Source organism: Amphibalanus amphitrite, unplaced genomic scaffold, assembly GCF_019059575.1.
Source record: "Amphibalanus amphitrite isolate SeventyFive unplaced genomic scaffold, NRLGWU_Aamphi_draft 000087F_arrow, whole genome shotgun sequence".
NCBI lineage: Eukaryota > Metazoa > Arthropoda > Thecostraca > Balanomorpha > Balanidae > Amphibalanus > Amphibalanus amphitrite.
The window spans coordinates 325,271-337,984 of record NW_024881583.1 but is presented as its reverse complement, the minus strand read 5'-3'; the positions used below and the strand labels follow the sequence as shown (position 1 = coordinate 337,984).

Here is a 12,714-nt window from a genome sequence, read left to right as displayed (position 1 = left end):
TGTTATCACAGGGTTACAGCCGCGGCCCTGTATGACGAACGGTGCCGATGGGGCGGCAAACGGCCAGCTGCGTACTTCGACAGGGATGGAACCATGCTAAAAGGCGCATCACATCATGCATATGAACTGGATTGAATGGCGATCAGTGTCATTTTAGACGTGATCGGGCGCTGTTGTATGTAGCGAATTGATAGTTTACTCGCTTCTGTCAAACTTTCCACCGCCTGGGTAGACAACTTTTGCCGTCAGACAGCCTTCTCATCAGCCTTACTCTCACCGTAATGGCTAAAAATCAGAGCTTATGGTTACTCTTACACCAGCGGCACAATAAGCCCCATCACTGTCCAACTTTCACAAACAGGAAGGGATTAGCAGATTGGCTGTGGAATGCCGAGGAGATTGCTCATGTAAAGCGCCATTTTGCCCGCTCGCCTACAGTAATAAGCGATTATGAGCCATTCTAGCCACATATTATAAGGTCAGACCAATCAGACGAGGAAGAGGTGTTCACAGTAACATCGCCTGTATTGTTCTCCGTAGTGCCTGTTATAGCCACAATTAACCACACCACACAATGCAAAACACAATGCTGCTGACGTGTACACTAGTGTTCAGTTTACAAGAAAACATTTACAAGACACTTCCCATAAATCGCTACACGGGTTTCCCGCAAATAACAATTTAGTGTTTTCCGGTATACTCACAATGCAAAGGAAGACGAGAGGAAAAAAGCGAAAAGAAATGTTTGGAACGAACATTAATTCCAGAAAATATTATCAACCTCTACTCATTGTCACAATTGGCAACAAACAGATTTGACTCACCAGTTCGTAGCAGCGTCTAAGGACTGCCCCGTCCACCAAACAAATAATGGGCAGCAGGGTTCCCAATGTCACACGATGCGAGTCCTCCATTGAAGACATTCAGTTACACTTGCACAGCGACAAAGCAATGACTATGGCAAGAGCTCCTCACTTGGCGCTGATCACGAATCAGTAGCGGGAACAGTAACAAGCCTCGTATAATACGGCTGCAACTTGCAAATGGAAATTTGTACAGCAAGTTCTATCAACCTGCAGAAAATCAGCGAGCTCGATTAACGACTTAAGTCAACGGAATGGTAAACGCCTTATCAACGGCGCAACAACTCAGGTAGGGCATCACTGACAGAGGTCGGTGGCTACGGTTCAAATCAGGTCAGCACTGCAGAGTACAGCGTCCACAAAATCACCACCTTCACAGCCAAGTGGCAGCGCTCCGCCACTCTAGTGAGTCTTGACCACGACATCGGCCGACCTAGGAAACACGATACACCTGAACTAACCCACTCTCCCTCCAACAGACCTATCAGGGTGTCTCGGCCGTCACCTTGCTGTCCCGGTACACGCGTCCGTCCAGCGTCACCGCCTCGCACACCTCCTCGAAGGCGCGCCGCAGCTCGAAGCAGAGCCGCTCGTTGGCGGGCAGCGTGTGCCGCAGCGCCGCCGCTGGCTCGTCGTCGTCGTCCGGCCGGCAGTCGTCACCGCCGTCGGGCTGTCCGCCCTTCTGGCCGTCGTGCCGTATGACCAGGTGGTGGCTGGGTCCGGCCAGCGCCGTGTGACTGGCACTGACGCGTCCCAGCTGCAGCAGGAGAGCCGTGACGTCTTCGGCCAGTGGCGGAAGCGCGCGCACCAGACGCACCAGAGCGGGCAGGGCGGGCAGGAAGGCGCGCGGCCGCTCCGTCCATGGTAGCACTGCGGGCGCGGACACAGCGGGTAGTGAGGCGGCACACGGGGACGGGACACGGGGTACGACACGACAGGGCTGCGACATGGCCATCGGCCAGCGGTCTGTGGCGTCACTGATGTAACTGCATCCCCTCAGGTGACACTCGAGATTAACAACATAGGAAAAATATGTGAAAGCAAAGAACAGAACGAATGAAAGAAACACTACCAACAGTAAAATTAAATATATAGTGGATCTTGAAAATTCAAGCACGACCAAAATAACAACCTTTTGGGACAAAAGTCAGAGGATTAGTGCTACAGGTAAATTGGCGATGAAGTATGCTATCCACAAAAGATGTAGGCAAAGATGTTAAAGTACATCAATGCTGCGCAATGCACCTATATTACCGGCTTCATAGTTTTAGTGGCAATGAAACTAGACGAGTATTATAGAGCAAAACCCCTACCCATAAAAGACATGCTGGGCCAATCAGATAAGTGAGCGCACATCACTGACAATCCCCAGCTATGTATATTGTGCAATGTGCATGCAGTTAACAGATCACGTCATGCAGTTCTCCGCGTTAGTACGGTAACCTGCCGATCCTGTGCTAAGCCCCTAAATCACGGAGCGATAAAGCAGTAAAACTCAGGAGAGACTTACCAGATATTAGCGAAGTCTCAACCTTGTGTCAAAACGAAGCGCATGATGCAATATGTAAATTGCATTTCCGTAGTCTAGGATTTGCGAGAAGGAATAAGGAAAACGCGCGTCTCGTATTCGATAAGGCTAGCGCGAGTAATTATAAGGCTTCATTCTTCGAACTGATGGACTGTATTCGACAAGCCGGCCGTGTACCCCAAAAACTAAAACGGCGCTGTGTGGTAAAACTCCGCTGAAAACCAGCCAGCTGTTCACGAGAAACGACAGCAAGCGATAACCAGTATCAGTGCGAGCTTAGATTTTCAGCAGAACTTCACATACCATTTAGCGGGGGGGGGGGGGGGGGTAAACACCTTGCAATAGGTGAAAGCATTATGTTATGTAGAGACGCAAGGGGAGCATCGAAACTTTCACGTAGAAGGGTGTTTTTCAGCTTTAACGTGCCGTTTGCAGTGTCTCAATATACTTCACTGGAAGCGGGCGGAGCTCCCGATTAAGGCAACAAGCTGAAGTCGACTGCTCGTCGATAGCCGTTGGGGACAGAGTCGAATACCTCCAGCATTGAGCAGCAATTCCAGCAGTGCCGATAATTTCGATTTACACGTCATCAACACATCCCCGTGGAAGATGAACTTTCAAACGATAAAAAATCCGCAAATCCGACTGTTTACTTTCACGGGGCTTTCGTTAGCGCCACATCAGAATTACGAAGCCACAGGAATTCCAAGGATATCCACGGTGAATTGACTCCGAAAATAGCAGACTGGCCAACACGTAAGATAAAAAGCTAGAGAAAACATAGCACCAGCGACCCAATAACTAGCAGAGTGTGCATCCACTTCATCATTATGATGGTTATCTACGGGCAAAAATAGCAAAGCATTCGCAATCACCGCCGACCACCAGGTCTGCAGCTCAGGCACTATCGCAGCATGCGGTTTCAACCTGCCCCTCACGACAGTGCGTACATTTAGAGTGGAGCAGGCTTTCATATATCACCTAGCACCCTGATGAAGATCCACAGTCGTGAGCGGCGGCTCAGAGGGACATTATAGACTACCTCAACCGCGAGTTAGCACAGGAGTTATACCGAAACAACCCCAATGCCGAAAAGGCTGGTAGATGAAACGGCCAGGGGCAGGGGAGGCGGACCCGTCTTCTACCAAATGTTATGACCAGACGGCCAATGTTATGACCAATGTTATGACTATTATGTTAAGATCTTCTAGTAGCAAGACGACCGGGCGAACTCACCTTCTAGCAGGGTGGTGAGTGTGTTGATAACTAGTCGACCCGTGCTAAAGCAGCGCGGAATGGGGAACTGCAGCGCCAGGTGGGAGGCCAGCTCGGCCGCGAAAATCTGCTTCTCCAGGTCGGGCTGAGACAGCAGCTCGGGCATGAAGTCGAGGCAGATGTGCATGGACGGCACGCCGGCCACCAACACGGGCAACGCCTCGGCGGGGTAACCCTGAGAGCGGAGGGGAGGGAGGTCACGGTCAGCAGGGGCAAAACAGGTGACACCAGGATATCGATGACAGAATACAGGACAGAGGGACGCATAATAAATGACACCGGGGCACGGAATATATGACGGTGGGACACAGCATCTTTTCAACACCAAGCAAACTCTTCATCACAACTGTACAACTCCAGCCCCTCACTCCCAACCCCTTCCATTTAGGAGGATCGTTCCCTCCCGGTGCGACGGGTCACCCTCACCTGAAAGTGGACCAGCTTGGCCAGCATGGGGTTATCGATGAAGGCCTGGTGGAGGAAGGTGCAGACCAGGCAGCGGACCTCCTGGAGCAGCTGGGCTCCTCCCGGCGCGCGCCGGTCCTCCTCTGTCTCCAGACAGACCTCGATGAGCAGCTGGAGGGCGGCCGAGTCCTGCGCCAGCACCAGTGCGCTGCGCAGCTCCTCCCGCTCCGCGTCAGACGGCTGGCCGCTGCGACAGGAGACGGAGGGTGAGAGACAGACAGACACAGAAAGCAGGCAGGGGCAAGTAGCAGCTCCTCCCGCTCCGCGTCAGACGGCTGGCCGCTGTGACAGGGGACAGAGGGAAGTGAGGGTGCTGACTGCTGGACCAGGGAGGAGAGCAGGAAGGCCATTGATAACGATACGTAAACGGGCGAAAGACGTCGCGGACAAAGTTTAAGAACTCCCGAGAGCTTGCAAAGCTACGTTCACTGCATTGCGCGGGCTAAAAAGTTACTGACAATGACGCCAATGTTAACCCAATGCTCCTTTGACTCATAACCTCATGCTACTACCCCCACTCCTCTCCTGACCCCTCCCACACTCCCCACGTACGGCTGAGCGGGCAGCGGTGACGGGTGGTCGAGCAGGTGCCTCTTGAGCTGAGCGCGCGACGCCGACAGGTGGACCAGCAGCAGCTCCAGCACGATCTCCAGCAGCGGCGGCGCGCGCAGCACGGCCGGCTGGCAGCGCAGCACGTGCAGCGGGTCCTGCGCCAGCTCCTGGCCCGTCAGCGGCCGCGGCGGCACCGGCGCAGAGTCGTCCCGGCGCAGAGCGTTCACGGTGAGCGCCCAGAGCCGGTGCGGGAACACCAGGCTGAGGCGGGCCCACAGCTGCCGGAACTGCTGCTGCAGCTGGCGGGACACGCCCGGCCGCAGCAGCCGACTGGCGCGCGACACCAGCGGCTGCGCCAGCTGCCACAGCTGCGGGGTGGGGAGGCGCAGCAGGCGCGGCAGCAGCCGGCCGGCGGCGGCCGAGGTCTCTGGCAGACCGTCCAGAGCTGTCGGAGAACGGGGGACGGGGGTTAGCTACACAACGGACAGACACAGCGGACAAGCGCCTAAGGGTCAGCTAAACATGAGATATTAGGCAGGTATGGCGCATATGTTTATTAAAAAATTCATCCGTATATAGCCTAGAATAAGATGTATTTGAGCACAACAATGGAAATACGGTCTCACAACGTCCCGGAATATAAGCGAGTAGCCCGATTTACGTCATTCCTTTGTTTTGGAATTGAACACACAGATATGATCCAAGGCAACTGATAACAGTGATAACTCAGAAAGCGACGACTGATTGAATACCGATAACCGTGCTCAAACTGACATATGAATGCTACGGCAGCCCACCCTGCCCTCTTTATCTCCACCCCAATGGCGCAATCCCTCGTCAGTCTCCCTGCTACCCGCAGCCCAGCGATGCCCGGCCCACCACCGATTCTCAGTCCCCACCTGTCTCGATGTGCCGGGTGAGGTCGGGCACCGGTCGGAGCGGCGCGCTGTGGTCCTCCTCCGGCAGGGCGGCCAGCCAGTGAGACACCAGACACAGCTCGGGACAGTGTGTGGTGAGCAGCGCTAGCAGCGGGCCGAACAGACCGCCGTAGTCGGCCTGCCGCCGCTGCGCCAGCCGCAGCAGGTACAGCACCGGCAGCTGCGTGATGAGGGTGGGGCGGTAGGCGATGGGCGCGCGGCCCTGCGCCGCCAGCTGCCGGCCGCCGGCCAGCCGCCGCTCCTCGTGCCGCAGCAGGTAGTAGAGCAGCAGCAGCTGGGCGGTGGCCGGCTCCACGGGGTCGGCGCCGCCCGCAGCCCCGCTCCCACCGCTGCCGCCGCCCGCCGGCCGCGGGAAACAGGAGACGGAGAACACGGCGGCAATCTGCTCCTCCGCGATCGGCTGATTCGTGTGCTCCGCCTGGGGGAGAGGGGAGGGGGGCGCTCGTGAGCTGCTCTGCAGTGGAGTCTGAGCGAGGTAATTGAACTCTGGAGGCAATACAGTTCACACCCGAACACATATCGATAGAAAGAACCTCGTGGTCCTACTCCGGTCACGCCAACAATGAACGCAGGTTTCAAGATCGATAAACGGTATGAACTCTGCCGAGTCGACAAAGCCGCCGTTTGCTAGAGTTTAAGATACTGAGAGGCCAACGTTATAGGATAGATGTATAGAGGACGCCACCAAAGCAACTCCACATTACTCGACAATCGTTGCTGCGTGCGCTGATCAGTTTAAGCGTCATACACCTAATGCTCCGGTATCCCCACACTACGTACCAGGTGGGGCCGCTGAGTGGTATCCAGCATCGACTTCACGTAGAGGTCGATCAGCGACGGCAGGACGGGATGAAGCGGGGTCTTGCTCTGACATATTTGTCTGGAAACAGAGGAACATCACGACATCAAACTCTAGTAAGCTCTCCTAAGCTCAGACAAACACGTCCTAAAAAGGAAGAATCTGAATTTTTGAAACCGATGACAAATAAACGTTGGAAATAGAAGACACAATACATATTAAATTGCATGTCAGTAAAGCGTCAAAATTCCGATCTTCAAAATAACGCTATTAATTCACTTGTTACCACAAAAATAGCCAACATAATTAATTTGAGTCGTATGTCAAACCCCTTGTAATGTTAACACTGCAGTCCTTTCCCGCTTCGCGCCGGGCCGTCTCCGTCCCACCCCTGTCCGGTCGCGCCGGAGGCCGGCGGCGGTCCACACACCTGAAGATCCAGTCATTGATGGGCACACGGTGTTTGGTGAAGGCGCGGCTCTTTAGCAGCTGGTAGATGCAGTGTACGGGCAGGGTGCCCGGGATGTCAGCGCTGAGTGAGGGCGTCACCTTGACCTTGACCGCGTGAGCCGTCACCACCTGGGAAGACAGGGGAGCAATCAGTCACCGTTTGGGAGCAGGGAAAGAAATCAGTCGCCATCTGGGAAAGACAATGGAGTCAAGCCACTTTTTGCAGAGATGTGTGTTATCAGTCGAAACCCAATTAATAGTTATTGAGAGGGATGAGAATATGAGGAGATTCAAGACGGAAGAGCAGTCACCACTTACGACACAGGAATAAGTTACCGCCCCGGAAAAAGGCAATTCAGTACTCTTTGTTTTTTTGCTTGTTTGTTTATTCAGTATATTGCCAACGGGATAAGGCCTCCCACTAATAGGCAGTCATCCGTATAAAACAATAAATACAAGTCGTAAACAGGATATTACACCACAGGCATGATCACACTTTTCATCACCACGGACCTATTGTCATGAAAAAGGTCAACATGGTGACATCGGGCTATAAAATCATTGGCAAGTCGGGGCTCTCCTGGAAACATAACAATTCATCCCGGATAGTAGGACCATTGTGGCCTCCCACCTGGTCGGTGAAGACGTCGTGTGTGAAGATGTGTTTGATGCGGGACAGGTTCACCAGCCGGTGGTTCATCTTCATCCCGAGCGTGTTGTTGACCAGGTCGGTGATGGCCGTCAGGTTACCGGCGTGGAAATGGATGGCGAGCAGGAGCAGCGTCTCGCCGAACGAGGCTGACTCGCCGCTCGACCTGCAGATGAGGCAGGCGGGAGCGTGAGCTATGTATGTGTGGAGGGAGGCGTCGACGGCTTCAAATACATATTACGGTCATTGTCGCACGAAATAATACGATGAAAATACATTTTATTGTACTATTATTTCTGAGCCCGCTTTACTAATAACCAATCTCATGGATAAGGAATAATTCGGACACTAGTTCTCCTTATCCACACAGCACCATCCTATTCAGCTTTACCTTACTAATCAATCAATCGAGCTGAATGATAGTACTTATAAACTGGACGAATTTCCACACCCTATGCCCTCGGTGCGTGCCGTCTCACCTCTCGAAGTAGGCCTCCTGCTGCGCCAGCCAGCCGAGCCACTCCACTGCGCGCCGCTCGTGCTCCGCGTGCATCAGCAGCGTCGGACAGCCGATCAGCGCGCACAGCGACAGCGCCACGAAGCGCACGCCGGCCGGCGTCGGCGGCGGCTGCGAGGTCAGCAGCTGCACCAGCAGGCGCACCTCCTCCTCGGTCGGTTTGAGGCCGGCCAGGCCGCGCAGGGCGCAGTACAGGCGCACAGAGGCGGCCGCGTCCACCACGCCCGAGTCCGGCAGACGCTGGTTCATCGACATCAGCAGGGTGTTCTGCAGCCTCTCCATCAGCCGCTCCCGCAGCGCCTGCAGCGTGGCCGCCGCCAGTGTGCCCTTCCGCTTCTGACCGTTACGGACAAACACCTGGAACCAGGCGCGCACGTGCTGGTTGTTGCCGAGCAGGATGCCCGATATGAACGCCACCAGATCGGCAGCGTCTCCGGTGTCAGTGGTGCGTTTGGCGCGCTCCAGCGAGAGGCCGACGGCCAGTGCCGGCAGCCGGCAGGCGTCCATGCAGAGTGCGCGCACAGCCAGCACCTGGCGCGGGTTCATCTGACAGAGCTGGCGGAGAGCCGCGCCGCGCGCCGCGCCCGCCGGAGAGTCCTCGTCCTGCTTGTCGCCGCCGGCCACCAGCGCGGCGCACACCTCGTGGAACGCGTCCGGCATGTTGGCCACCAGCCGGCCGACCAGCGCCGGGCCGTGGCGCAGTCGCAGCAGACCCTCGGCCACGTCGGCAGGCGGCAGCAGGTGCGGCAGCTCGGCCAGCGCGATCGACAGGATGTCGGCCACCTCCTCCAGGTGGATGGCGTTGTCGAGCAGCTCGGACGGCTGCACTGACCACGGCTGGACGCCATCGCGCGCCTGCGCCATCACGGCGATCACGGTGGCCAGCACCAGCTTCAGCTTCTGGATGGGCTCGCTGCGCTCAAAGTCGGGCGCGCCGGCGTCCTGGGCGGCCGGCAGGAGGACGCTGTCGGCGCCGGCGCCGGCCTTGGCGCGCAGTTGCAGCTCCTTGCGCACGTCCAGCTCCAGCGGCGGGAAGTCGACCGTCAGCAGCGGCACCAGCGAGTTCACCACGTCAATGCCGGCCAGGATGCGCAGCACCACCTTCCGCTTCTCGGTGAAGTCGTGCGACTGGTCGAGCTCGATCAGACTCATGCGCACCAGACAGGGCAGCAGCGGCCGGATCTCTGCCTCGGAGCACTCGGCCAGCGCCGTCACGTTCACACTCTCCATGGCTTCAAACACCTTCGGACTGACGGGAGGCAGCGGTCCGCCGCTCATCTTGCTGCTCATTGTTACTTGTTAGTGCTCAGTTCAGTCAATATATTGGTATGACTCTTCACAGCTGAACTTTAACTTGCTTCAACCACTTGCTCGCAGCATCATCTAAGTTAGTCTACCTGTAAACTCAAAGATAATTATATGAGAAAAAACGTTGAATGCTATCAAATGGGTGAAGTAATGTCAGTAAACTACATACCTAATGGCCACTGGTCATAACATTTTTCATGTTTTCCTCATCCTTAAAATAGATGCATTACCTTATGGGCTATGGTTTTATCAATTGTCTTACATCAAAATTAGCATGGATAGAGTTCAGAACTTAGTTCAGACAATTGACAATTGTGGCCGAGGGCCTGAGACCTATACTGATAATCACTAAGCAGAACTTATTGAAAATGACATAATTAACAGTGTCTCCAGTATGCTGAGTAAATGGCTCACCCAGCCGTGACCCACTTCTTTACTTTGAGCTGAAAATTTAGCACTTCAATGCAGGTATATAATAATACTGAATCTTAATCTGGAAGGACCTCACTCCCCTCTCTCATACACATCAACAACTGAACAGTCTCTCATTCAGCAGCTGGCTGGACCAGCCAGCAGCCAGCAGGGAGCAGTACATAGTATTTTGATGCTATCACCCACATTCCATAACTTGCTGGTTGCTAGGGTGGGTGTCTACTACTCAAGCCAATGAATGACCCTAAAATCAATTATTATAGCTAAATGCATGAAGCAGCAAACCAAAATATACTGCAAGAAAAGACAGTTTTCACCAAATACGTCACCCTGGCTCAATATGATTACGGAGCGAGCGAAGCGAGCGGAGTCTTACGTAGAATAACGGAAATTTCTGAGTATGAGCGGCCGGCCGGCCGGCCGGCCGGCCGTGCGGACGCTTTTGCGAGGCTTATATCTCAGCAACCACTTGACCGATTTACATGCGGTAATTTTTGTAGGGTAGCTTCATTCCTTCTACCAAGTATTGGACTATTCCCGATGCATGTGGGTGACCCCTTATGCACGTGCCACGTGCAAAACGAAGAGGTGTCACTTTTGTAATTGTTGCAATATTTCGGTAACTACTTGGCCGATTGCGCTGAAAGTTGGCATGTAGGTAGGCACCCACTAGGCACTGCATATCCATGTGCCAGAGTTGGGGTGCCGCTGCACGTGCGCACGTGCAGGGGTCGTTTCCAGATCTCGAGAACGGCTCGACCGATTGCGCTCAAATTTGGTACACAGTTAGGGACCGGTTACTAGGGTGCCGTGCACAAGTCAGTTGGGACCCATTTTGCACGTGCGCACGTGCAGGGTGCCGCTTCCAGATCTCGAGAACGGCTGGGCCGATTGTGCCCAAATTTGGCACATCGCTAGAGACCAGTCAGTAGGGTGCCCTGCACAAGTCAGTTGGAGGTACCCCCTCGAAATTTCGCACGTGCAAGACTCACCCGCTCGCTCGCTCCGTTAGTCGCCCCAAAAGGCGCTATACTGGTTTAGAGTTCACACTGTGATAGGTAGGCCCCATGTTCATAGGAATATCTATGTGACATTCAGCCCCCCCTCACCGCAGTATCTATCCCAGAACTCCACAGTCCACATAACACCACATCTAAAAATGAGCCTTCACCAAATTGAATTACTATTGTGTAAGTCATAGTCAGCACTGCTGAGGTGAATATTTTCTCAGGTAGGTAGCTACCTACTCACTGCTAAGATTGTGCAGATTCAATCACCTACCTACATCCAATTGTAACATTAATTGAAATGAATTATTTTGAATTAGCATGAACTTGATTGATAACAACAGGTCTAATAAGGTGCCTGGTTTTTATAGCAGTTAATTTTGGAGTCTAAATGTCCCTTATTCCAGAATTGGTCAAAGAAAAGGTAATGATCAGGATCTGCACCCAAGGTCCACTTACGAGTCTGCTCAGTCAGGATCCTACACTATCAATTTGCCCATTCAATCAAATGAGCTTAGCTGATAAACAATGAATCATTCAAAGCCAGGTCATAACATAGAGGTTAATTGTTCAATTAGGTACACAAAATGTAAAAAACTCATGCTAATTGATTAATTTTTAATGAACAACTGAATGCATCTAGATTGCGAACCAGAGTTGGTTCTATTTTGTTCTGGCATGTAACAAGGCAAAAAAGGAAACAAAACATTCCAAATACTTGATGGAGACAGGGCCACTGGCCAGGGGTAGAGAATTAGGGCCCATAGGAGTTTCAAACTTTTAGCTTTTAGGGATGCTCAAATTGAGCACACCCTCACTGTCAAAAGCAACCCCAGATTTTGGAGGATTAACATAGAATAATGCTAGAATTTTCAGTAAAAATTTTCCGTTAAAATAAAACACAGTCATGCAACCAAACCAGCAAAGCTAGGAATTGCTAGGAATTCAGAATTGCATGTACTGTACTACGCAGGAAATTTACGGTGCCATCAGGACACCATGACCAATCAAAAGGGTGGCCGCTTGGGAGAGCCAGGAGAGGAGGCCTCAGCGTTTGATGTAGCGCAACCAACTGCCGGCACTGAATTACCCTAAAATAATAATACAAATCTAACAAGTAATTGCCTACCACTACAGAGCCTTATCATTCACAAGCAACAGGAATTAGAAATAGATGAGTACAGAATGCCACAAATTGTGCTGCGATCTCAAGATACACATGCCATTAGGACGCCTCAAGACGAAAAAAACGGTAAACCCTGATCAGTAAAAATCTTGTAATCCCTGTAATAATCTTGAAAAACTTATTTTGATTTGTAGTCGCCGTGAAAAAAAAAAACTTATACCCCGCGTTCGATGTCTCTCGGACGGCGAAGATTCTACGCCGTCCGGCCAATCACGTTTCATAACCGCAGCCGAGCCCCCGATGACCTTGGACGGGATTGGCCGGACGGCAAAGAATCTTTGTCGTCGGGGAGACATCGAACGCCGCCATAGTCACCTCTCACCAGCCCTGCGTTCGATGTCTCTCGGGCGGCAAAGATTCTACGTCGTCCGGCCCGTCCGGCCAATCCCGTTCAAGGTCAGCGGGGGCTTGGCTGCCGTTATGGGAACGTGATTGGCCCAGGGGGAGGCACTCGCCTTGGCCGTATATGGGCCAGAATGTCTAACGATTTCCGCCATGTTGTGTATACCAAAGTCTTGAAAAGTTGATCACTGCAATCAAACTGCAAGCATGAAGCAGCAGCACTTTTGAGTAGTGTACCCAAGATACCTATAAGAAACAGGTAGGTCCGATGTTTTGAGTAAAGCCCAGTAAAGCCCTGGTGACGTCACTGACATTTCTTATATGGAGAATTTCGCCCATAAGGAAAATATTTTACATACGGAAATTTGTATTTCATTAGGAAAAAATACATTCTTTAAATTTC

The 12,714-nt window shown here is 52.9% G+C and overlaps 1 protein-coding gene across 1 annotated transcript; it reads right to left on the bottom strand.

The window, feature by feature from the left end:
• Positions 1–504: 504 nt before the first annotated feature.
• On the bottom strand, positions 505–12,083 carry LOC122379901 (integrator complex subunit 2-like). The gene is made up of 10 exons (XM_043362513.1): positions 12,042–12,083; positions 7,999–9,433; positions 7,502–7,685; positions 6,851–6,999; positions 6,402–6,501; positions 5,583–6,039; positions 4,684–5,128; positions 4,093–4,318; positions 3,628–3,841; positions 505–1,733 (listed from the first exon to the last, which is right to left on the bottom strand). Exons 2-10 carry the CDS (start codon positions 9,324–9,326, stop codon positions 1,348–1,350), a joined length of 3,489 nt encoding a protein of 1,162 aa, XP_043218448.1. The 5' UTR covers positions 9,327–9,433; positions 12,042–12,083; the 3' UTR covers positions 505–1,347.
• Between the last annotated feature and the right edge of the window lie 631 nt (positions 12,084–12,714).

What these genes read in the sequence shown, in the direction of transcription:
- LOC122379901 (XM_043362513.1), bottom strand. Translation starts at nt 9,326, where the DNA reads ATGAGCAGCAAGATGAGCGGCGGACCGCTGCCTCCCGTCAGTCCGAAG. An exon ending in CACCCGGCACATCGAGACAG is followed by an intron (nt 5,129 to 5,582) that starts GTGGGGACTGAG and finishes GTTCTCCGACAG; the next exon opens with CTCTGGACGGTCTGCCAGAG. An exon ending in CCAAGCTGGTCCACTTTCAG is followed by an intron (nt 3,842 to 4,092) that starts GTGAGGGTGACC and finishes CTCCGCTCTCAG; the next exon opens with GGTTACCCCGCCGAGGCGTT.